This window comes from Aspergillus multicolor (assembly GCF_047715735.1).
Source record: "Aspergillus multicolor strain CBS 133.54 unplaced genomic scaffold BDW74scaffold_11, whole genome shotgun sequence".
NCBI classification, from domain to species: domain Eukaryota; kingdom Fungi; phylum Ascomycota; class Eurotiomycetes; order Eurotiales; family Aspergillaceae; genus Aspergillus; species Aspergillus multicolor.
The window spans coordinates 632270-657420 of NW_027395962.1; the positions used below are offsets into that span (position 1 = coordinate 632270).

At 43.8% G+C, this 25151-nt stretch overlaps 6 protein-coding genes across 6 annotated transcripts; 3 read left to right on the forward strand and 3 right to left on the reverse strand.

Moving 5' to 3' along the window:
* Nucleotides 1–53: 53 nt before the first annotated feature.
* BDW74DRAFT_185092 (sugar porter family MFS transporter) lies at nt 54–1998 on the forward strand. Its single transcript, XM_073730964.1, has 5 exons — nt 54–247; nt 296–745; nt 795–1119; nt 1174–1468; nt 1532–1998. Exons 1-5 carry the CDS (start codon nt 136–138, stop codon nt 1868–1870), a joined length of 1521 nt encoding a protein of 506 aa, XP_073584294.1. The 5' UTR covers nt 54–135; the 3' UTR covers nt 1871–1998.
* Nucleotides 1999–3490: 1492 nt separating this feature from the next.
* BDW74DRAFT_177938 (uncharacterized protein) lies at nt 3491–4218 on the reverse strand (the record flags this gene model as incomplete). Its single annotated transcript, XM_073729049.1, has 2 exons — nt 3491–3917; nt 3974–4218. The coding sequence occupies 2 exons, from the start codon at nt 4216–4218 to the stop codon at nt 3491–3493; spliced, it is 672 nt and encodes a 223-aa protein (XP_073584295.1).
* Nucleotides 4219–4505: 287 nt separating this feature from the next.
* BDW74DRAFT_167772 (endonuclease/exonuclease/phosphatase family protein) lies at nt 4506–6564 on the reverse strand (the record flags this gene model as incomplete). The annotated part of the gene is made up of 2 exons (XM_073726731.1): nt 4506–5535; nt 6509–6564. The coding sequence occupies 2 exons, from the start codon at nt 6562–6564 to the stop codon at nt 4506–4508; spliced, it is 1086 nt and encodes a 361-aa protein (XP_073584296.1).
* Nucleotides 6565–15744: 9180 nt separating this feature from the next.
* Nucleotides 15745–17091, forward strand: BDW74DRAFT_185094 (uncharacterized protein; the record flags this gene model as incomplete). The annotated part of the gene is made up of 4 exons (XM_073730965.1): nt 15745–15806; nt 15871–16241; nt 16281–16447; nt 16495–17091. 4 exons carry the CDS (start codon nt 15745–15747, stop codon nt 17089–17091), a joined length of 1197 nt encoding a protein of 398 aa, XP_073584297.1.
* Nucleotides 17092–18101: 1010 nt separating this feature from the next.
* On the forward strand, nt 18102–18696 carry BDW74DRAFT_177942 (fungal specific transcription factor domain-containing protein; the record flags this gene model as incomplete). Its single annotated transcript, XM_073729050.1, has 2 exons — nt 18102–18384; nt 18437–18696. The coding sequence occupies 2 exons, from the start codon at nt 18102–18104 to the stop codon at nt 18694–18696; spliced, it is 543 nt and encodes a 180-aa protein (XP_073584298.1).
* Nucleotides 18697–23069: 4373 nt separating this feature from the next.
* On the reverse strand, nt 23070–24335 carry BDW74DRAFT_185095 (SDR family oxidoreductase; the record flags this gene model as incomplete). The annotated part of the gene is made up of 2 exons (XM_073730966.1): nt 23070–23977; nt 24052–24335. The coding sequence occupies 2 exons, from the start codon at nt 24333–24335 to the stop codon at nt 23398–23400; spliced, it is 864 nt and encodes a 287-aa protein (XP_073584299.1). The 3' UTR covers nt 23070–23397.
* Nucleotides 24336–25151: the final 816 nt, after the last annotated feature.

A 25151-nucleotide genomic window follows, 5' to 3' on the forward strand; every position in this document is an offset into this window, starting at 1 on the left:
TTGAGCTCGGGGTATCGTACCCCGTGTGGCCCCGCATTGCAAAACGTGGTGCCAGGTTTGTGCGCTTTACCTTTTACGCCAGTCGCGTGCAATGACAGGCCTAGTCTAGGTATATAAAGCCAGCTGGTTGCCCTCATGGTGGGCAGCAGCTCAGCGATCCAGAAATCCGCGAGTACTATCACTGCGCGTACTGTCACCATGTTGACCTTCAAGACCGTGTTCTCGGCCGTCTTTCTGGCTGTAGGAGGTAACAAAGTCTTGCACAACAAAGCAAACCCCTTCTAACATTGTTTAGGTTTCCTCTTCGGCTATGACAGCGGTATCATCACCTCCACCATCTCCCTACCCACCTTCATCGACTACTTCAGCGACCCCAGCAGCACGGTTACCGGCGGCATTGTCTCGTCTTTCCAAGGTGGCGCCATTCTCGGTACAATTGTCAACATGGCGGGTGCGGACTGGGCTGGCCGAAAGATGACCATCCTTGCGGGAGCTCTGGTCTCTATCCTTGGTTGTGCCATTCAAGCTGGTGCCGTGAACATGACCATGCTCATCATCGGCCGCTTCATTGCTGGTGTCGCGGTTGGCATGCTCACAGCTACCATCCCCATGTATGCGGCTGAACTGTCGGAGCCCAAGTGGCGAGCTTCGCTTTCCGGTTTGCTGCAGTGGATGCTGAGTTGGGGGTTCTTGGTGGCTCAATGGCTGGGATACGGTTGCTCGTTTTCCACCAACGAGTTCTCTTGTATGATTCTACATCTTGTATCATCGTTGCGTTCACTAACAAACTCTAGGGCGGTTTCCGCTTGCTTTCCAGAACGTGCCAGGTCTTATCCTCGTTGCCGGTATCTGGTTCCTGGACGAGTCGCCTCGTTGGTTGATGGAGAAGGACAGACACGAGGAAGCTAAGGCGGTCCTTACTCGCCTCCGAAAAGGCGCATCGGCAGACACCGTCGAGCTCGAGTTCCGCGAAATCCGCGATGTCATTGAAGCCGATCGTGCTGTCGGGAACACTTCCTGGAAAACGATCATTACCAAGCCATCTTGGCGTCGTCGACTTATTCTTGGATGCGGTGTCCAGGCATTTGGTCCCCTTTCCGGTATCAACGTTATCAACTAGTATGTCCTTTCCCAAAAAAAAAACTATTTGGGTAAAAACTAATATGATTACAGCTACGGGCCGCGTATCTATGCCATCCTTGGTATTGACAATCAGACCTCCCTCATGATTATCGGTATCAGCGGTGCCCTGTCCATCGTCTACTGCACCATTGGTCTATACCTTGTCGACAAGGTTGGCCGAATCAAGCCACTCTACATCTCTGCGCTCTTCCTCGGAGCAGCACTCCTTGTCAACGCCGTGCAAGCGCAATACATGAACCAGAACAACGAGAACCAACTACGATCTATGGTCGCGATGAACTTTGTCTTCAGTCTGTTCTACACCCCTGTTGGAATTATCTCTTGGGTAAGCAACCACCTCTCCTTGGCCCCCACCTCCACAGTCAAATTTCCATTAACGTCCAATCAGGTTTACCCCGCCGAGATCTTCCCCGTCGAAGTCCGCGCGCTCGGCAACGCTCTGACAACCTTTACGAACTGGACGGTGAACCTCGTCTTCGCGCAATTTACACCCGATGCGCTGGATACCGTCGGTTTCAAGTACTTCTATCTCTTCTTCGCACTGAACTTGATCGCGGCTGTTTGCTACTTCTTGTTCTTCCCCGAGACCAAGGGCCGCACCCTCGAGCAAATCGACGAGCTCTTTGGGGACCAGCTTGTTCCCCATGCGCTCGAGGACCCGGGTGCGGCCCATGCGGCTATGGAGAAGGAGCGCGCAACGCATGTGGAGGAGCATGCAAGGGTCTAGGACTGCCCCGTGTTTACGCTCGGTGGTCCTATACCGAGAGGTCTATTTCGCGTTGGTAGTGCGTATCTTGATTAGCTAGGATCTATAATATCACATCTCGGATAATCCGGGCATTTTCAATCGCCACTCAAATACTCCGCAATTCGCTTAAGTTTTCTTCCTTTCCTCTCTCCAGTTTTTCAACCAGCTTTGAATGTCCGATTAAGTAACGGCTCGGGTTCCCGTCCTCGCACGGCCAGTCATCGGCCAGGGCTAAGAGCTAGGGTCCATTCCTAGCGTTGCTGCTAAAATAGCGGCGGCGAACGCTCAATCACAGTGCGAAGACGCCGCCGCCAAGACTGGGGATGGGGAGTTCTCCGCCTTTTGACATGCAGATGACCCTGGGCCTGGACTGCAGCCTCGGCAGTCGGGGCGGTTAGGCGAGCCGATTGAATTTGACCGGGGTGGTTTTACTACCAACCGCATACAGCTTCAACGATCACTTGATATAGGTCGAACACTCGAAGGACCGTATGACTTCGACACGTTCGTCCGATCCAAGAGTTCGCTTCGGGTTGTGGACGGCATCTACAGCGATACGTAGAACGATTGCTATAGCTTGAGGCTTTTAGGTGACTGGTGGCCAATTCAGCGCATAGTCCTTTCCATGTCGGGACCGCATCAAACGGTTCTACGCGAGATGCTAGATTCCTATGAAGTAGAGCAGGCCACGCGTTCGCTTGCGCGAAGGATGAACCCTCATACACTAGACCCCGGATATCCAGGTTTCTTTACGACATCAAGGAATGCTCGTACAGAGTTGTGGCGTCCAACTCGGTGTATTTGACCGCGGCCTCGGGATCAGTGAGCCAGATGGTAAGAGGTAGAGTTTGATCTTGATCGTACGAGTTACTCTGACCTTCAAGCGCTTCGGATCTTTCAGCACCGAGGCCAAAGGAAACGGCGGAACATGGTCATGCGGAATTCGGAATTGTACCTTCGTCACGGGAAAAGTCTGTTCATAGTACATGAGCAGCGATGACTCCGGCCTATGCTAGTCTTGTTGTGTTGGCGCGATAAGACACTTGGAACGGACCAGGTTTTGGGAAGGGGAGAGGCGAAAGAACATGGTCAACATTACTTTCTTAGTACAGTAGGCAGGTTCATAAAGAGCTTGCTATGGGTAACAACTCGACTGGAGAAAACAGGTTCTCGAGTAACGAAAAGAGAAAGTCAGATACCAGAAGGGACAAGATAAAGAAACGGCCCTCGCGATTGAAGAGTGCGATGAAGATGACTCAGCAACGGGAGCCTCGAGGTCATGGGCCCTAGGCCATGGCTGTACATCAGAATAGCATGCACACCCGATGTCCCTCGCTCAATCAAGAAATCAACAGCCTCAATACCGTACTATCGCCGCAAGCCTAAAGTGTCAGAAGATTCATTTCAGAATAGCGACGACAATACACGAGATCCAAAAATCAAAAGATGCTTGCCCATGGTATCCCATGTCGGTATTGCATGTTGTCAACCTGATGGTACATTGGTCAGTTCGCCCAGTATAGCTGCCCGAATAGAAGACGGACATGGTCAACCCAGAAAAGCTTCCTCGTTAGGCAGTCCGCGACGATTCCAGCACTCTCAAATGGGAGTTAACCTTGACTCAGCCAGGGTATGCTCAGCTCGGCGCAGGAGGGAATTTGGAGAGCCGATTTCCTCGACGTCCACGTTGCCGCGCTCAGGGGTGATCAATAACCCCACTATTGCATAGCTACAAATAAGTGTATTTCTCGCCGCGACCTTCTGCTCAGCAAGGTCGAATTCACGTCGAGATGAGCCGGGGCCATTGATTATCAACACTCTATCGATGTCCATTTTAATATTATAGCACGCAATTGACAACGGGCTCATGCCGTAGAGACCTTCGTCGCAGTTCAGTTCGATGTCTGGACGGCTGAGTAGAAGGCGGACCATGCTGGCCCAACGATGCCACACAGCAATCATGAGTGGCGTTCTGTGGTTGAAATCACGGGCATTCACATCCGCGCCTTGTTCAGCAGCTTCTTTGCTGCGTCAAGCTTTCCATATTTGATAGCAGTCATTAGTGGTGTTTTAGTTCTATACTTGGGGCAGATTGCAGTGTTGACGTTCGCCCTGCCGACAGACACGGCATAGAGTATGGTTTCCACTTCTCCTTCTTTTGCTGCCCATATCAGGCAATCGCTGTTGTTCTCCTTCGCGTTGTGTTCGTAAAGAAGATGCTTCGCGGCGCCGAACAGTTTCTTATTCGCACGAATGAGGGCGTAGATATCCCGCTCGGTAGGGAGATGCTGGATGATGTTCTGCAGCAGCTCGTTGAGGAGAACCATGATCGACGTATTGTCGTTGTTCGCAGACAATTTGCACTCAAATCGAAGAAGGCGTACGCGGCTAGCAAATTTCAGTATTAGTATTTCGTCTGTGGGTGCCATTAACCTCAGGGTAATCACCCTAGTAACTCTTCTAAACTCCCATCATCCTTGCCAATGAAGGTCGCTTATTGGGATTCGATTCCGGAACTCAACTCCAGTGACCGCCTAGGGCGTTCTTCGGATGCGCCGACTGCAAAGCCCAATGGAATTGAAGAATGAGGCGGCAAAGTCCGAGAAGTTGAACTCTAGTTGCTTTCTCGCGGCTTGATCCTGAAGTCCGCCACAAGACCGAAATGATCCGTCACCCAGAGATCCTCAAACGGATCGTCAGCGGGATTATTATCCTCATCATCAGAGATTCTTACCTCCACCCGTATCTTCAACCCCTTTCCCATCAACCGATAAGCCAATGGCTCAATCCCGCCGCAAAACAACACCTTGTCCATGCGACGCGGCGGAAACTCGCTCTGGCTCTGATATCCCCATGTGAAGCCCTCCTCGAAGCCCTCCTCGGTGCCCTCCTTCCCACCGAGAGCAAGGTATGCATCTGTCAGGTTGCACTGACCGGGCGCTGCAGCATCTTCGGGTGCGAAGGCGTTCAGGTCGCCGGCTAGTATTGCTGCGTGTGGAGTAGAGAGGGAGACGGTGTCTTCGCCGCGCCCAGTGTTCTCGCTGCTGCTATTGTTTGTCCCGAGCATGAACGTCGAGGCGAGCTTGAGTTGGACGGGTCGCCTGGTAATTCCACTCGCAAGACTTTCAAGATGTGTGTTGCAGAGCCGAACCACGGAGTCTTGGACCTTGACGTCGACAAAGAGTGCATCGCGCTGCATTGCGGAGAGTTTGTACGGGACTCTGAAGACGCGCTGCAGTGAGAGCCGCCGATCCACGAGCGTCGTCGTCCCGTAGTACGACCGCCAATAATTACCCGACAGATCGGTCATGTAGAATTTCTCGCGGACCCAGGGTGTTTCGTTGATGAGGTGGAGGTCTGAAGCAACCATCTCCTGGAAGAAGATCACAGTCGGAGAACCATCGGTTTTCTCGTGCTCGGCTTGTTGTTCGCCAAGGTATTTCAGGGCAGCTGTCATGCGTTCCTCGGGCATCGGGGTGGAGAAGTCGATGTTCCATGAAAGGAGGTGGATCTTGTCGGCTGGAATTCCGGCTGGTGGGAGAGGCGCGGTGTGTTTTGGTGGAGAGGCGGGGCGCCATCGCGGGGGATTGAGAGAGGGATCGAAGAAGAAGAACGGTTGGGAATTTGGCTCATCTGGCCGGAGCCTGGCCATCATTCTGTAGTCCATGACTGGTTTCACGCGGCGAGGGGTAAAAAGGTATCGGAACATTGGGACGTGCGATAGGATAAAGAGTGAGATGAAGAGGACAAAACGCGTCAGATAATCGCATGTGACTCAGGAGTTTCTGTCTTACTGCCTGAAGTTTAAGGCGCTAGTCTGCCAGCGCCAGGATTGGCAGCTCGGAGTACAAGCTGGAGCTGTGCATGCTGAAGTCCCGATTGCTTTATTCTTTTTATTTCAATGCACCAGGGGTTACAAAGCCCACGAAGGTAGGGGCATCAACGAAGAGTTCTTCAGTATGCATCATTATTGATTCGGTGCTGACAAGAGTCATTTGATCGCGGAAATATATATCCATGCCACCGACTGGTGTGAAGAACATCGCACTGTAGCTTATGAGAAGTGGTGACTCCTAGGGCATACATGGATATTGCTTACGCCATCTGTAGAGGAACGCAGCATAGGAAGCCCACGACCTGGCGAAGTGACGAGTATGCTATTTCTTGGAAGGGCATGATCCCACCGTATCGCTATCTTTGCCCATGACCTTATCGTTCCTACCTACAGCCCTAATCGCTCTTATCAAGGGCAGCGCGGACTTCGACCTCCATGAGCCGAGTGGGTCACCCGTTGGAGTCCGCTCTTGACTAATCAAGTGCAACTAACGTAATTCCCGGTCGGTCGGTTCTTCCCGATCGGTCGGTCGTTTTCCCCAACAAACTCATCGCGTATCCTGCCTTTGTTTTTAATCAACCACCATGCCACCAAAAGCGCGTAAAAAGAATCAAAATTTAGTTGAGCAAGAGGGCAGAATTGCCTGCGCAATATAAGATTTGAAAAATGGAAAATACTCAAAAATTACGCCCGCAGCGCGTGCATATAACATTCCTACGAATACACTCAGAGGAAGACTAGAGGGCCGACAAAGTCAAGCAGAACTCCGCAATCCCAGGCACCGACTCTCCCTACAGCAAGAAGAGGTCTTAATAGCGTGGATAGTATCACTTGACATACGTGGAGCAGCCCCTAAGCCCTGCAGAGTTCGTGAGATGGCCCAAATTATTCATAATGCTGGTTCCTTAGCGCCGTATCCGCCCATCGGAAAGAACTGGGTAACAGAGTTTACGAAGAGGCGCCCTGAAGTCAAATCCAGGTTTGCTCGAAGGATTAATCATCAAAGAGCTTTATGTAAAGATCCCAAGTTAATTGGCCAATATTTCGATGAGCTACAGCGTGTCAAAGTTGAGCATGGAATACTCGACGAAGATATCTATAATTTCGATGAAACTGGGTTTGCTATGGGGCTTATTGCAACTACAAAGGTGGTAGCTCGAGCAGAGATGCCTGGCAAGCCATGGATTATACAGCCAGGCAATCGGGAATGGGTTACAACTATCGAATGCGTCAATTCAACGGGTTGGTCAATCCCCTCCACCATCATTTTTAAAGGAAAGCGCCATATTGAGGGATGGTTCGAGGAATATTCTCTCCCTACGGCCTGGAGAATCGAAGTCAGTGATAATGGGTGGACTACGGATGCAATAGGCCTTCGCTGGCTTCAAAAATGCTTCATCCCAGCTATACAAGGGCGGAGGACGGGGGGGTACTCCCTCCTAGTTCTGGACGGGCACGGAAGCCACCTGACGCCTGCCTTTGACTCTGCTTGCAAGGAGAATAATATAGTACCATTTTGCATGCCTCCTCATTCATCTCACCTCCTGCAACCTCTTGATGTTGGTTGTTTTGGTCCCTTAAAGCGCGCTTATGGGGGGATCATTGAGCAAAAAGGGCGCCTGGGATTCAACATCATTAACAAGCTGGATTTCTTAAAGGCCTATCCAGAAGCACACGAGAAGGTCTTTACCAAGGAGAATATTCAAAGCAGATTTAGGGCAACTGGGATAGTTCCCTATTCTCCCGCTGCAGTACTTGATAAGTTAAAGTTAAAGCTGTCAACTCCTACACCCCCTCCCAGCAGAGGTAGGGATTCAATTCCTTCCTCACAGCTCTGTACACCCCATACAGTCCGCCAGGTCAATCGAAAGGCTTTATCTATTAAAAAGCTTCTTAAGGAGGGCTCCCGGAGCCCGTCAACGCCCTCCAAGCAGGCGCTAGATCAATTTATAAAGGGGTGTGAGATGGCCATCTACAATGCCAGCTTGCTGGCTCAGGAAAACGAGGATCTCCGCTTATTTGTGGCAGATAATATGCAGAAAAAAGGACGATCTAAGCGACAAATGACACCAACAGACGGCCTCTCAATTCAAGAAGCGCGAGACCTTATTTCATCGAGAAATAATGAAATTCAGGCAGGAAGGGGGGGGTCAAGCGCAAGTGCCCTGCCAGCTTCAACTCAACCTAGTCGCGCCCCACCAAGATGTTCAAGATGCAGAGAGCTGGGTCATATAAGAACACATTGTCGCGCTTCTAATGATGTTTTGTATAATTAATTTGAATAAGAATTAGTGGAGTTATCTGAATTCAATGTTCTTTGAGTATTAGGGTTGCTGGGAAAACGACCGACCGATCGGGAAGAACCGACCGACCGGGAATTACGTTAGCAGTCCTGGCTATCTCAGGAGTACACAGGTCATGTGCACCTTGAAAAATCTCGGGCGCACGCTACGTACTTCTTGGCACGCGCAAGGGGCGTCTAATCTTATAAATATAATATAGTATACCTTAAAATTTAATTTTAATTTTTATCCCTAATTATTTTGGTTTTTAATCTTTACTTTTTAAAGCTTATGTTTTAACCACTTGCTAATTAGTTATTAACTGCTTGGCCACTAAAAGAAATATAGATTTATAAGACTTTTTATTTAATTTTAATTAAAATAAAGATGGTTCTTTAAGTAATAATTTAATTAAGGTAAGGTTTCTTTTTTAAGTTAAGTACTTATTAACCATTTTATAACTGCTTAGTAACCAGATACTCTTATATAACTTACTAATATAAAAACTAACCTATTATAAATACTATACCTTAAATATATAGATAATCTTCCTGAGTATCCCAGAACTAACCCTCACGGATATTCTTATATTATTACTATAAATAGCCGGTTACAGGAGGAAACAGAGCATTTAGTTTAAGATATAAATAATATAAAATTAGTTTTTAAATACTTACTAACTGGTTAAAATAAATATAATATTCGCGCGCGAGTACCCGCGGGGTAAAAAGTAATATTAAATTAGTCTTCCTAAATTACTTTATAAAGAAGTGGGTGTGGAAATACTCCGGGGCTTAAATATACTAATATTTAAAGCCAAGTCTTTATATATTATATTATATTTATCTAAATAAGGTAATGTGGGCAGAAATATAGAATATTTAAAAGAATATTACTTTAATTAAAGATAATATTTAAAAGTAAAATATATATAAATAAGCACTAGGTAACTACTTGCCAAGTACTTACTAAGTATTTATTATTTAGTTTTTATTACTTAAAGAAAATATTTTTTAAAAGAGGTTATTTTTATATTAAAACTTTGCCTTTATATATACCTAGGTTTAAATGCCATTTCTATCCTGTAAGTTTTTTTTAAATGCTTTTTAAGCACTTGCTAACTAGTTTAAAGGATATAAATAATAAGTATTAACCTTATATTAAATATATAAATATAATATTTAATTTCCTATAAAAGCATTATTATAGCTTTATTAAGGGCTATATATTTATTAATCTTAAGTTTTTAAAGTAGTTATTTAATAAATTAATCCTGCTAACTTAAGAAGAATATGGGATTATTAAACCCCTTATATCTTGCCAGAAATTTTATAATAAGTATTTTTAAGTAGTTAGTAACTAGTTTTTAAATACTTATAAAGTACTTAGGTTATAATTATATTTAGGGGCCTGGTAAACTAATGTATTTAAAATATAGTATTACTTTTACTACCTTAGTTTTAATTAATATTAAGAACTATCCTTTTATTACCTTTACATTACATGGGATTTATTAGCATCCACCTCCTCCGCCATATAAACTACCAGAGCTAATTTTAAAAGGAATTAAGAAGATTATTAAGTAAATAAGAAATCCTAGCCTAATATTAGGTAAGTATTACCTTAATAAACTACTTATAAATTAGTTACTAACTACTTACTAGTATAATTTCTTTAAAGTCCAGAACTTAAAGTATTTTACTAATAATATAATACCTTAATACCAGCTAAAATCTATGCTGTATTCTTAAATATCAACTATATTTTTATAATTATTTAGAAATAATGTCTGCTCTCTTATCTAGCAGGTTAATATTTTAATAAGGTTATATATTTTTATAATACTAATCCTTTTCTTTAAGTAAGTACTTTTTAACTACTTAATAACTGCTTTTTAACTAGTTATAGGAGTACATTTAAAAGAAGTACCATGACCTTAATAAAATAATAATTTTATATGCCTTTAAGAAGCAGATTAAGCTCTTAATAATATCAACCTTTTTTAAAATTAACATATTATATAAGTAAATTTAATAAAAAAATATAAATAAGGTTATTTTTATAACATTCCTTCCTAGTTATAGTAAAAGTAAGTAACCCCTTAACAAGTACTTTTTAAGTACTTGTTAATTACTTATCTTAGTTATTACACTTTTTTATATCTTTACTAACCAAGAATTAACTAAAGGCTATTATCTTTTATTTAAAAGGGTTTTTACTCTTATTTAAAGAATTACCAGGCAGCCTGTACAGTTTAACTTAATTTATTTAAGCGTAATTAATGGTATTATTATAAATATAAATATAAAATAGTATACTAGTATATAACTACTTATTAAGAACTTAATAACTACTTATAAACTACCTAGGACTTAGATAATATCTTTAAGAAATTAATCCCCTTTATTAACCAGTATTATAGCAGCTAAAGGGAGTAATTATATTTTATTATATCCACTTTTTCCAGATAATTACTAAAGCTATTAGAAGCCATAATAAAAGTTTAGGAGTTTAGAGCCGCATGGCTAGTCTAATTAATTATAAGTCTAAAAAGGATTATAAACAGTTATATGCCTTATTAATTAGTAAGTACTTATTAACTGGTTAGTAATTAATTACTAATTACTTTAGAAAATAAAGAGCTAAAGGTACAAGCCTGGGCAGAATATAAAAAGTAACTAGTAATTAAGGCTAGGCTTAATAAATATTACTTTAATATTTTAGTATTTATTTATAATTTTATCTGGAATTATATAAATTCTGCTAAATAATCTTATCACAAGGCCAATGCAGGCGGCAAGCGGTTAATATTAACTATAATAATATAAAAATAAGTGGTTAATAAGTAGTTTTTAAGTAATTATAAAATAATTACTAATTAATCTTGTGACTAGTTCTGCTAAGCTAGATAAATAAGATATTCTTTAATATATTAATTATACTAACTTTAATGTTTATTATTTGTACTAAACTTTAAATATGGAGACAAACTATTTATAATATATTACATGTAAAGGTAAATATATATCTCCTAATAATATACTAACTAATTACTTACTAAGTACTTATATTATATTTAAAATTAAGAAAGCAGTGCTAATTAGCATTTATATATTTATCTTTTACTTTTAAGCCTAAGTTATTACTAAATAAATCTTAATCATGGCTCCAAGTTCTAAGTACCACTTGGTTAGTTAGAGTTAATTACTTTATAACTAGTTACTAACTAATTAAAAATTAGTTTTTTATTTAATTTATCCCGCAGTCTCCGCCGAACTTCCTTATAAAATATATTAATATTTAAAAAGAAATAATAAGTATTAAAGCTTTATAAATTAAAGCTATGTTTAAAAAAAAAAGGAAAATATATAAAAAAAGTAACTTTAAAATAAGGAAAAGGAGTTAGAGCTAATAAAATAACAGGCAAGGCTTTAAAATATAAATAATTAATTTAAAAAAGTAGTTCCTAAGTGCTTTTTAAATAGTTATATAGCCATTAAAAATTCCAAATACTCTATAATTTTTACAGGTTATGGTATTGTGCATATGCACCGCTAGCCCTATCACATGGTTAGTTTCAGGGCGCCCGACCTTTTAGACAAGGCCACCTCACCTGTAACCTGCTATCTCAGGTGTACACAGGTCGCATGAGCCAAGCGGTGAGCTCATGCGACCTAGACCCCCAACACGTGAGCGCCAAGGCTATTATTAAGCAGACTTATCCCGCACAAGGTTTTTAAATACTGGAATCTGCCTTTAAAATTTAATTTCTATACTTAGTTTATTACACTTAGACTATAAATAAATATTAAAGCGCTTGCTAATTAATTACCAAGTAATTAAAGTAATGGGGTCTTTAAGCTTTAAGAATATTTTAATATATATTAATAATAATTTTATTAAGCTAAGTGCTAATATTAGCTTTAATACACAGGTATAGTTTAATATTATATATTAGTTTTAAACTACTTGCTAACTACTTATTTAAAGAAACCAGACATGTTAATTTTACTTATAAGAGTTAAAGGTTCTTCTGGTCTTATAATATTAAATATTAAGTATATTAATAATCTTTTAGAATATTTTATAATATATTTACACGGCTATATATATGTTATTACTTCTAAAGGATAAACCTAGCTTAAAATAAAAAATATTTTTAAAGGGGTAAGTAGTTATCTAGTGCTTATTAAGTGGTTACTAAGTACTTTAAGATTTAATATATAAAATAACAGTCTTTTAAATAAAAGCAACCTGTTTATTGTTTATTTCTTAAATACTAAGCTAAGAAATAAACATGGAAATACTCTAGGATTTATACATGTAAATTTCTTAGCCTATTTTTACAGTCTTATTATTATTTATTTATTAATAAAAGTACTTGGCAAGAAATCCAAAAGTCTTAAAGAGATGCCTAAATCTTAGAATTTAATATTAAAAAATATAATATATATAGGTACTATAACTGCTTATTAACCAGCTATCTAGTACTTATATACTTTTAGTTATTATTAATTAAAGGTTACTTTCTTTAAAAAAAGCCATGCATGTGTTAATTAACTCCTAACATGTAAAGTAATTTTTAAAAAATATAACCAGATAGTATATGTTAAACACTTCCTAAGTAATTAAAGAGTGGCTAATAAGTACTTAGGATATTTATAAAAAAATATACACTATTTATTAACTATATAAATAGGTCCTATAGGGGTTTAATTAAATATTATAAGGGCATAATCCAAGGGTATATAGTTATAAACTTACAGTTTCTTAAGAATCTTTTTAATAAGGAGATCCTGCCAGCTACTAAAAAATATAGTATTTTTAAACCTTTATTAAGCCGCTGAAAATACTATGGTAAGCACTTCCTAACTAATTCACAAGCAGTTACTAAATAATTAGTAGATTAAGATTATTCTTAGGGGTCTAGGAGGTTAAAGCACACCACTTATAATATAATTTTTAATGCTCTCGTGCCTATAGATACAGATTAATATCTATATATGCTATTTATATTACATGGAATTTATAAACATCCTCTACCACCCCCAAGCAAGCCACTAGAAAGAATACTAGCAGGGGTAAAGAGGATTATTAAATAAATTTAAGACCTTAATTTAATAATAGGTAAGTACTTATAAGTTACTTAAGAATTAATTAGTAACTAAGAATATAGCTTAATTCCTTTAAAATTTATAGCTTAAAAAATTTTATTTATAGTATAATACTTTTATACTAGCAGATATTTACTCTAGCTTTTATAATAAGAATTAAATTATAGTAATAATTTAAAAGTAGTGTTTAATCTCTTATTTTAATAAACAGAATATTAATAGTCTTATAATTCTTTAAAACATGGACCAGAACTTAAGAGTAAGTATTTACTAAGTAATAGCTACCTAGTTACTAAACACTAATTAAGTGCTTAGGACTATATTTAAGAATATTATTATAATTCTTAAGATATTATGGTTTTATATGCTTTTTAAGAATAAATCTAGCTCCTTTCACGCCTCTTATCCTTTAAAGTTAATATATCTTATAAAAGAATTTATTTTAAAGAGATTAATAAGGTTTTTTTTACTATATTTATACTAGATTAATATAAAAGTAAGTATTATATCCTAACTGCTTAGTAAATAATTACTAACCACCTACCTACTAGTTATTATATTACTTTGAGTCTTTACCAGCATTAATTTTACTAAGGGTTATTATTTACTGTTTAAGCGGGTCTTTAGCCTTATTTAAAGGATTTCTTATTAGCTAATACTTTTTAATCATATTCATGGCACTGGGATTCATGGTATTATTATTAATATGGATTCTAAATAATATACAGGTAATTACTTGCTAACTACTTTAAAAGCATTAACTAACTACTTAGGACTTAGCCGCTATTTCTTTAAGATTAATCCTTAATACTAAGATATAATATGGTATTTATAATATATTATTATCTTCTACAGGGTTTATTTTTAAAGATTAATCTTAAAAAGTATTAAAACTTATAAGCATGGCTTTTTTTTAAAGCTAAATAATAAGTCTCTTAAATTATTAATTTAAGAATAATTATAATTATTTACTAAATTTTTTAATAAGTAAATTAACCACTTGCTAATTACTTAATAAGTTATTATTAACTAATTTAGAGTATAAGACTGTTAATATCCAGAATTAGGTAATCTAAAAGAAAGGTGTAATAATTAAGGCAGGATTAAATAAAGCATGCTTAAAGATTTAGTTTTATTACTTTAATATACTATAAAACTATATAAATATTATTAAGTAGTCTTACTAGAAGTTATATATATCTAGCAAGTACTTAACTCTGGTTTAGGTAGTTAAAAAGTAAGTCTTTAAGTACTTACTAAGTATCTTAAACTAGTTAGCAAATGTATTAATATACCTAGTTCTGCAAAGCTGGATAAAGATAATATTCTATAGTATAATAGCTTCTAGGAGTTTAATATTCACCACTCTTATTAAACTTTTAATATAAAGGCTAATTATCTTTAATATATAAGTTAGGAAAGTAAGTTTTAAAAAAATTAGATTAAGTGCTTGCTAATTACTTGCTAACCACTTGCTATTAAAAAGCCAAAAACACTAAAGGTCTGCCATATCTTTTTTAATAAAGAGCAAATTAGCTTTGCTATTATTACTAGGTAATACAAGATTAAGGTCTTAAAATTTTTTAAGAACCAGTAATAATAAGTAAGTATACTAAGTACTTTATAAATAGTTTTAAAGTAGTTTACAAGTGCTTATTAAGTTATTAGGTTAGTAAGGTCTGGTAATCTTTAACATGCTATTTTAATAAATACCTTAAATTTAAAATAAAAATATTAAAAGCTTAAGGTAAACAATCTCGAGCTAGAGCTTTAATAAAAAAGGGCTAATCTTAAAAAAAAAGAAGGATATTTAACTATAATAACTTTAAAATAAAAAGTTAAAACTTAATCTTATAAAAAGAAGAATATATATATAAGAAGCCCAGGAGCCTAAGCTAAGTAGTTTATAATTAATTTATAAGTACTTTTTAAGTAGTTAAAAAATGTTATACTAGAGACTGGATATATATTTTATACTAAAATATATTATAAATAAACTAAATAAAACATTACTTATATAATATAGCCACTGGAGATAGTAATTTAAAGCTAATTTATTATTTTTTTTAATTATCTTATTACTTATTAAATACCTAAGAAGTAATAATATTATCCTTTAAGACAGACTAGTAATAAAATACCTATTATAGTAATAATTACATAATTCTTTACAAGATAGTAGTAATTAATATAAAAGATATCATGCGGGCTGAAAGATTATAAAGGTCGCATGGCTGCCAAGACTATTAAGTAAGCAGATTTGTCCCGCACGAGAAAAAAGTTGACCTCAGGTCATCTGCAACCACGCTATCTCAGATGATTCTCGGAATGTTGATAAGGAACATGGGGTACAGATGTGGGGGATGATATCTAGTCCGAAGGACTGTAAAATATGAATTGGGTGGTGAAGCGGGGGCATTCCAAGAATATTACACCAACGAGATACCATACCTATTCCTCACGGCCTGACTTACCAACGGACAATGTCCACTCTCGAGCCAGGGAAAGGCAGTATTCACGATGAGCGGGGGGCGGATACGATGACGATGGGGAAGAAGAACGGGAGCATCTTAGAGGCTCAGGTTGACCTAGCGTTTCGAGCTTGCGAAAGGAGGAGTGTTCATGGAAGACCTCGGTCTTGGAGGCAGTGACTATAGCACAGCTGTTTCCATTGTGAATGTCGGGTAAGGCCTGTTGCATTTGAGTTCGGTTCTCTCACATTTAGCGCTAACAGGACCCCGCCATCAGATACATCCTCATGCAACTTCCCAGCAACATGATCCTTACCAAGGTCCGCCCATTTCTATATATCCCCTTCTGGGTTTGCATCTGGTCGTGCGTTTCTGCGTCAACAGCCGGAACCCACAACTTCAGCGGACTCATTGGGGTACGTATAATCCTTGGTATCTGTGAAGCTCCTTTCTTCCCAGGCGTCTTCTACCTGCTATCTTGCTGGTACACGAAGAAAGAACTGGCACTTCGCTATGCGGCACTATATTCTGGTCTTGTCCTTGCAACTGCGACATCGGGGCTATTGGCTGCGGCTATCTTCGCTGGCCTTGGCGGCGCACATGGCTTAGCCGGGTGGAAGTGGCTTTTCATCATCGAGGGCGCTGTGAGTTTCGGGATGGGGCTTTGAGCGTTTTTCTTGATACCAGATCTTCCGGAGATGAATTCAGGCAGTGGTAAGTGGTTGTTCACTGAAGAGGAAAGTCGAGTTGCGGTTGAGCGGATGCGACGGGACGCTGTGTCAAACCAGGATGATAACGAGTCGCTGAGGCATGGACTGAAGCTAGCAGTGATGGACGTCAAGGTGTGGATTTTTGTAAGTTTCCCAGATTCGAACTCACCCTGACATTCTAACAACCCTAGTCGTTCATCATGTGTTCCAGCCAAAGTGCCTACGGCTTTAATCCGTTCTATCCAACAATCGTCGAAGGCTTCAATCTCGGCAGCCGAACAATAACCCTTGCCTGCACTGCACCCCCGTTCATCATCGGTGCCTGCGTCGCATGGTATATTGCCTGGTCGAGCGATCGACGAAAAGAGCGGGGCTTCCACATTTTTACCCCAGTCTGCGTCGCGATAGTTGGATTCCTTATCAGCGTCGCAACACTTAACATCCCGGTCCGGTATTTTGCGTCCTTCCTCTATATCTCGGGGATATTCGGAGCCAATTCCGTAGATTTTAGCTGGGCAGCAACCACTGTTAGCGATACTCCGCAGAAGAAGGCATGTGCGATGGCGATCATCAACATCACCGGGCAGCTGGGCAGTGTCTGGAGTCCGTATTTCTTTCACGAAAGCGAGTCGCCGAGGTATATTACCGCGATGATCTTGTTGCTTGTGTTCGCCGTCTGCATGGCGAGTCTCTGTTTGATCATGAAGGCCCTATTAAAGAGGGAGAATAGGAAGTTAGTGGCTAGAGGTGAGAAGGAGGGCGTTGTTCCGAGCCTGTACACTCTATAGAATTAGGAAGTCACATGGAGACCCGCTTTCTGGGAATTTCCTCCCTCCCTCTTCAGTTGCCATTCTTGCAACGTAACCGGGCGCAGCCTTTTCATTTTCACCCCCCTTCAGGCACATGAAACTCGTTCCGAGGCCGCTATCATGACGTGGGTCATTGTCCCAGCCTCTTCCGGCGATCAAGGTTCAGTGTGTGGTGTTGAAGTAGACTCCGACCCGCAGCATGAGGGGTCGGCACTCGGCCGCCGATAAAAGTTGCCTGCTCACCATCTGATGGCCCGTCAGGGATCGATTTCATGCTTCATTCATCAATCCTCCGGTTGAACCGTTAGTGCCACGATGAGGAAGATTTTGTGAGCTATGCCGGCTAGTTTTTGACGCTTAGGTACTGATTTCGACAGATGCAAAAGATGACGGTTCAGAAAGGTTCCCTTCTTCGAGCCAACCCAAGATAGGACCTTACTAAGTTGTTCAGCTCCGATGCTCTCGAACCGAACCATGTCAAAGCTGCGTGGCGGCAAACCAACCCTGTGAATATCGAACGGCGGACTGCAAAACACGGCCAGTATCGAGCGAATACACGACCAGTCTTGAAGCTCGAGTAGCATGGCTAGAGGAATTTATTATGGGCCTTGTGCATACTTCCCGGGAAGAACGAGAGTCGCGTCTCAGGGCGTTCACCACCACTGTTGGGCCACCCGCCAAGGTCGAACCGAATAAATCAGCCAGCATGTTCCAACTCATACAACGTCAAACATCCTTGCAACCCGGGCCGGGAGGAAGCATTATATATCATGGCCCGACCAGTATCCACCACAGCTGGTCGATGCCCCCAGTAGCCAGCCCATTCAGCGCAGGTTCCACCTCTCCTCAAAATCGCAAAACCCATCCGCTATGCCCAACGTCGTCTTATGGCTCGATAACGAAAATCGCAGGCTTCAACATAGCGGAAGAGGATGCAGCAATTAAGAATGGGCTGCAACTTTTTTTTCAAATGGCAGTACTCCCACTCCATGTTCATTTACCGCGAAGCATTTCTGCGAGATCATTTCGGGGATCGACAGAACAGCAAGTATTGGTCGCTTGACCTGCTCCTAGCGATTTGCGCCCTAGGTCTTCAGATGTCTTCTGATCCCCGGGAAAGAGATTTAGGAAGTAAGTTCTATACTACGGCTGAGAGTGTTTGCATTGTTTTAGGCCTCACTCAACCATCGATACTCACGGTTCAGACTATTCTCTGCCTGGCCTTCTATTGCCTCGGTCAGGGGGACTTCTCAAAAAGCTGGGGCCTATCACGTACGTACTTAGATCTACCCCTACCATTTTACCGCCTGCTAATGAAGACTAGAAATAGCCTTTCGCATGGCCCAGGACCTGGGGTTCCAGAAGGACCCCGCCGACTGGATTCTCCAGGATTTCATAATCACTACGAATGAAGACATCGAAATTCGTCGACGAATTTACTGGGGATGCTACAACTCGGACAAGCTAATCAGCCTAATCCTTGGCCGGCCAGTTCAGTTGCCATGGCATGATGCGTCCGTCGCACAAACTGATGTGCTTCCGTACGCAATTCACATCCAACACAACGGAAAACTGTCATGCTAATAGACCACCAGCGATTTCCGTCAAATGCACCACTGGCTCCCAACTGGCTTTTCCAAAGACACCAGCAACCCAGGACAATTGTTGTCCTTGGTTCTGTGCTTCAAAGAACAGATCCGGCTATCACGAAATATTGAAGGCTTATTATCCGGGGTGGCAAGTCAAGGAGCAGAGCCTGATGAAGTCAAATGGGACGGATGTGTCGCTGACTTGAATGTAAAACTGCACAAATGGATGGAAAAGCTTCCAGGCCCTGCAAGATGGAGCAGGTGGGAGCCGTGCTCTGCTTTACTCTTGCCCAGTATTGCAGTCTTACAGTACGCACTTCTCTCGGCGGTACGTCTGACAGGAACATGGCTAACCATTCATCGGCCTTCAGCCTACTATACCACAGCACCCTTTTAGCACTCAATTTCGACCAAGCCGAGCAAGATCTGGCATTGAATGCAAACCGTCCTAGTAGAGTAAAAGACCTCTGCCTATCTTCCGCGCAAGCAATTACGTGTCTCGTACGCAAATACTGACAACAGCATGGCTTGCGATATGCGCCGGTTGTGTTGGTCTATGGCATCTCGATCGCCTCCAGGTCCCTTCGTACGTTTAGCGCCGGCCAGGAGGAGACAGAATATCTTTATTCTGTCTTAGACGAATGCCAGGAGACATGGGCACTGGCACGACAGGGCATTGGGCTCATACGGCTCAGCCAGGATCCAACGCATCTGGGAGTTCCATAGGTACGGGACTCAAGCACTCTCAGTCTAAGTAGATTAATAGGTTCATTTTCAAGTTAGATTATCTACGCAACCGGAATTCCCATCTTAACCCCTTCCTCCAAAACCTCGAGGAACTGGTCAACATCCTCAAGATTATTATAAAATCCGAACGACACCCTGATACCCAAGCGGTACGGTGTCACCACAACCCCCCTCTTCGAGAACAGCTCCATCCAGGCCTTGTCATGCAAATCCAGAATGTACAGATGGGGTGCATGACTTTTCCTGTCTTTCGGCCCCACAATCCTGACGCCAATTTGTTCACATCCTCGTCTCAGTGCATCGCCAAGCCGGTAAAGATGATTTTCCACATTTTCGGGGCCCATGCCATCCAGGTAAAATTGCAGGTAAGCTTTTGCAGCAGCAGCACCAATGAGACTGAGGTTTAGATGGTCATATCGGCGTGCAGTCGGGTGGTAAACGATCTCCTCGGCCGGAACAAGGAGGTCTGCTCGCGACTTAGCCACGGCGCCAAAGCCCACCGCAGCAGGTAACGGATCCATATCGGCAATTACACTGGGGTAGACATAGAACGCTGCGAGTCCAGTGGGCGTGTTTAGTCCCTTGTGCGGCGAGAACGACGCAGCAGAGACGTTGAGTTTTGAGACATCGACAGGCGCAAATCCAACTTGTTGCATCAGGTCAGCTAGGACGTGTATTCCTCTCGGCCGGTATACATCGCAAATGTTCTGGACGTCGTTCCACTGACCGCTGTGGAACATGATTGAACTCAGCCCAATCGCAATGGTCCGGTAGTCGACATACGGCACGAAGGTTCCCGGGTTTGCCGCCACAACCTCTCCCGTCTTCTCGGACTCGACAATCGTCGGGACCTATCGCACTTCCAACCCCAGCGGCCTCAGTGCCATCCACGCGTACGCATGATGAGGATGCTCCGTATCCAGAATCACTAAGTTATCGCCCGGCTTGAACTTGAGACCACGAACGAAACTGTTTAGGCCCTCGGTCGTATCCCGTGTTAGGGCGATGTTGGTCGCATCGGTGTGAAGGTACCGACCTAGGAGGCAGCGAACTTCTTCGGCGGCAGACAGCCAAGAGAGCTTAGGTGTTGGATTGTGTAGCGCTTCTTGTGCAAATGAGGTTATTGCGTCGTGGACGAGTAGGTTTGAGGAAGGGGCGAAAGAGGCGTTTAAAAAGGTTGTTTTGGAGACGAGGGGGGACTAGGTGCTGGTACATTGCAAAGTCTGGAGTTGACGATGTAGAGGAGGCCTTTGTAATTGGTGCCATTGCTGTACAGGGCTGTTCCGCGATGCTAGGTGCCATAGTCTGAGAGGTTAAAGATTGTTGGTAACTTGAAACGAAGAATACTACGAAGAAAGCTACGCCTTGCCCTTTATACTGATTCTCGTCCATGCGTATACCAATCAGCATCTCGTTTTGGTCCACCTAAGATACCCAGCTAGATAGCCCGGGCGCTTGGCAATGGAGGTCCAAGTCCGCAGCCATCTCCACGCCACCTACCCCAATTGTCGTTAGTTTGCGGACGTCGACCTCCATTGCCCCGCGTTCTCTGACAATGAAATCGGACGTCTTGTATTGACATGCGAGGTTTAGACCCCATCAGACCTGCATGTCCTGTCTACTGCGCGCACCACGGCGAGAAATGCATCCAGCACAGGCAGAATCCCGAGACTCAGAAGAACGGCAGACTCCACGGTGCAGCGGGGCAGGGCGTAAATGGATATACGTTGATGAGAACAGTGAGAGGTTCTTTCTGATCTGTAGCCGCAGTCAGGAGAGGAGGATGGCCGAGGTAGTATAGCGGCCGGTCAGGACGCAGAGGATGTGAATGAGAACCAAAGAGGAAGGCATCCCCCGGCTCAGGCTGATATGCTTCTTCGCATACGGTATCGGCTAGCAGCTCCCGGCCGCGGGCTTTCCAATCCCAATTAGAGATGCTCCTTCGTGACGAGTCTTTCTCTCTCAGTGGGCCCACGGGATTCATTTCGTTTCGAGAGTTTTTCAGGTCGACCAGACTTCCAGGGTTCCATAGGAATAATTCTTCCCGCACTCGCACCCGCGCCCACTCGAGGGTGATCATGGAAGTCTTATCAACCCCTGTGGAGAGCATTCTAATCGAGTATCGATGGCGCCAATACATCTTCCTCTTGCTCGTGAAGTTACCCCTTTTTTCCGGGCTTACCTCTGGTCCGGAGAGGTCTCGAACGTGACTGAAGCTGACCCCTACCCGCTGACCTTAGCAACCCCGCAATGTCGACATGGCCCTTCAGCTGCGCGAGGATCATCGCGTTATTGCCTTCGTTGTCCGACATGTTAACATCGATGGCGGGATGCTGGAGCAGCAATCGGACATCATCCTTGCGTCCCATTTGCGCCGCAAGACAGAGAGCCGTACGCCCCTCACGATCTTGCGCATTGACATCGACCCGAAGATCAGTTACGAACGGCTGCAGACAGCGCTCGGCCATTACCAGAGCACGAAATGCAGTGCACGATACCGCCGCCATCAGGGGTGTATGGTCCTTGAGGCCTCGGTGGTTCACTTCGGTATCGGCCCGTTCCATCAAGAGCTCGGTGAGTTCATAGTATCCGCTTCGAGCAGCTATATGGAGAGCCCAGCCTAGCTGCCATCCATCAACTTCGGGCTCATCAACAAACATCTTTGTAATTCGGAGGTCGTCCTTTTCAGCCGCAAGGCAAACCGGTGTGCCTATTGACGGATCCGCGCCACGCGAGAGCAGGAACGACACCATGTCTGCATTGCCGGCCTCCACCGCGTGGCAGAGCATTGTATCATTATTCGAGAAAACCTGGTTGACATCTTCCCCGCGGTCAAGAATCATTTTGACTATCTCGATACGGTTTGCTCGCAGCGCATAGTACAGCGCTGGCAAGCCCGTTGAATTAGGAGTGTGAACATCATTTCTCGGATGGTCGAGCAGTAAGCGGGCGGCTTCTGCATGCCCGTTCGATATCGCCCCCATCAAGGGCGTGAAGTAAAGGTAATCATACGAGGTCAGAAGGTTCGGATTGATTGCAGGGTCCAACAGCAGAAGTGCAATCAATTCGGTATCGCCCCGACCCGCCGCGTCATGGAGCAAGATGTTGTTGTGCTCGTCGTCCATGCGCACCTCCGGGCGGCGCATCAATCTCTCCGCAATCTCCAGGCGTCCAAGCTCACAAGCCCACCGGAGTGCGGTTCTGCCTTTGGTTTCTGGACTGAATACATCTATCCCCTGGTCAGCGTTGAGAGTGGGAACCTCCAACAGGAAATCCACGAGGTCCAGCCGTCCCTGCCTAACCGCGATGATGAGCGGGGTTTCCCCTCGGCCCTCCCAGTTCACGGAGTTCACATCCGCACCATGGTCTAGCGCATATTGCATCTTGTCGAGCTGCCCGGTTTCAACCGCCCATCGTAAGGCACTGCTGTTCCCGTGGACTGCGTTGTTCCGCCACAGGTGTGGTCGTCCAAGCTCGTAGATTCGGCGGTTCGTCTGGATGAGGGACCAGATGGTCCGCTGACAACGGTGCTCTGTGATGGCCTCGAATATCAAGAGCAAGAGTTCGTTTGGAAGAGTGAGGAAGGAAGCCATGGTGGAGAGCTGCAATCGGGGTGGGGATAAGAGGAGAAAGATCATCAGGGCGCCGTGTGGTTGTTAATTTATTTTGGCTGTGCGGGGCTGTGCCGTGGGGAGGCACAGCAAGGTGATGTTGATTGGCTGCTTCGCTTCCTCACCATCTATTTTTCTTGGGATTGGTAGTAAGATCCGGACTTATGTCTGCAAATATTGGCATCATTTAGAGCAGAAATCAATAGGGCGTTTGGAAGAAGCTGCCTGGTTGACTCAGGTAGCCGCCTTCGAGAAAATAGAAACCACAAAAAAGCAGACATGAACAGCCAAAGAATGAAGGCCATGGCCGGAGTATTTGTTTCTGTCTGGGAAGCACCTTACTCTCCCTCAGGAAAATCCGTGCTCTTCCACACCTCCTCATACACATCCGCCGTACGTTCCAACTCCTTCGCAACGGCCCTCAGCACACCACCGGTATCACTCCCCAACGGCAACTTCCCCAGCTTCTCCTTTCCCTTCAAAAGCCCCTCATCAGCAACATACTCCCAAACCCTCTTGACCCCCTCAACCGGATTCCCCCTCTGATGCCCATCATACGCAAAGAACGCCTTCCGCGCCTCATGCGCCGGCGTCCCCTCATAAACATCCATCGCAGGCGCAATATTCGTGCCGGAGGTAACAGCGCTCAGGAACGAGGTGCGGAAATACCCGGGTTCCACGACGAGCGCTTTCAGTCCGAACGGCGCGATCTCGGCGGCCAATGCTTGTGTTATTCCTTCGAGCGCGAACTTCGTCGAGCAGTAGATTCCATTGCTGGGGCCGGAGATTAGTCCGCCGATGGAGGAGAAGTTTATTATTGTTCCGCTGCCTTGGGATCGGAGGTGTGGAAGGACGGAGCGGATTAGACGGAGTGGTGCGAAGACGTTGATGTCGTATTGGGATTTTACGGCGGCGTCTCTGGACATGCTCATTAGTCTCCTTTTCACCCTTGGTAGACAAAGTAAAGTAGGCAAGGGGGAGGAAGTGCATACTCGGACTCCTCAATCGCGCCCATATACGAATAAGCCGCGTTATTGACGAGAACATCAATCTTTCCAAATGCGTCGATCGCTTTCTTCGCGTACCCGTTCATTTCATCTTGCGACCATGATAAGTCAAATTGCAGGACCTTGACGTCGTCTCGCTTTAGGCTGTCAGGGACCTTTGATGGGGTGCGGACGGCGGCGATGACACGGTCGCCTTCGGACAGAGCTTTCAGCGCGAGCTCAAGACCGAAGCCTGTGTTTGCGCCGCTGATGTGCCAGACGCGAGACATATTATTTCGTTCGGCTGTGCAGTTTGGTATACTGCAGTGGTATCTGGGGTGGATGTGGGTATGGAGGGAGTGGGGATCAGATCAGCCAGATCAGCTTTGTGGGGCAGGGAGGCGAAAGCAGCATATTTATGCTTGTAGACCCTGGTCCATTTCCACAATCGGCCTCCATCGCAATTGCAAGTAGAAGGGTCGCGGGGTAGCTCAGCTCAGCTCAGCTTCAACTGACAGTAAGAACCTTGTGCATTGTGGTTGACTGTGCTACCCCGCTACGCCACGTTTATCCCCATCCAGCATTCTTCGCGCTCGGCGGCGGTATTCTAGACTCGGTCCGGTGTTTTGTGGCATGTAACGCGTCCCCGGATTCGCTGCTTCGGGTTTGATGATGAAGCTGGCATTGGCTGCGATCTCTCGATACGAGCTGATTTCGTCAATGACTGGCGGGGACCCTCCACGATAGGCGTTGGTCCGAGAGACCATAGTCGCGGAAAGGGCGTTTTGTATAACGAGCTACGGTATGGTGATGGCGCGATATCATTTGATTGGTTCGCTCGTGAAGTGGTTCTTGGTCTCTCCAATGTTGGGAGGTCTAGAGACGTCCGGGGTTAGGCCCGCAGTATCTCCGGCCGTCGCCAACGTATCGCATCGCTCTTCGCAACGAGCTGCGGGATATTCGCATATTGGAAAACCGGTTGGTGCAATGACAGAAAAACCCGAAAATGCTGTTTGGGAAGTATGCGCAATAGTGAGTGACGGATTGATCGTATCTTGGCAGGTTTAGCTGTTGAGGCCACAAGGCAGCGCGCGCGGGGTTTTAAA

What these genes read in the sequence shown, in the direction of transcription:
- BDW74DRAFT_185092 (XM_073730964.1), top strand. Translation starts at nt 136, where the DNA reads ATGGTGGGCAGCAGCTCAGCGATCCAGAAATCCGCGAGTACTATCACT. An exon ending in TTCCACCAACGAGTTCTCTT is followed by an intron (nt 746 to 794) that starts GTATGATTCTAC and finishes AACAAACTCTAG; the next exon opens with GGCGGTTTCCGCTTGCTTTC. An exon ending in CTGTTGGAATTATCTCTTGG is followed by an intron (nt 1,469 to 1,531) that starts GTAAGCAACCAC and finishes ACGTCCAATCAG; the next exon opens with GTTTACCCCGCCGAGATCTT.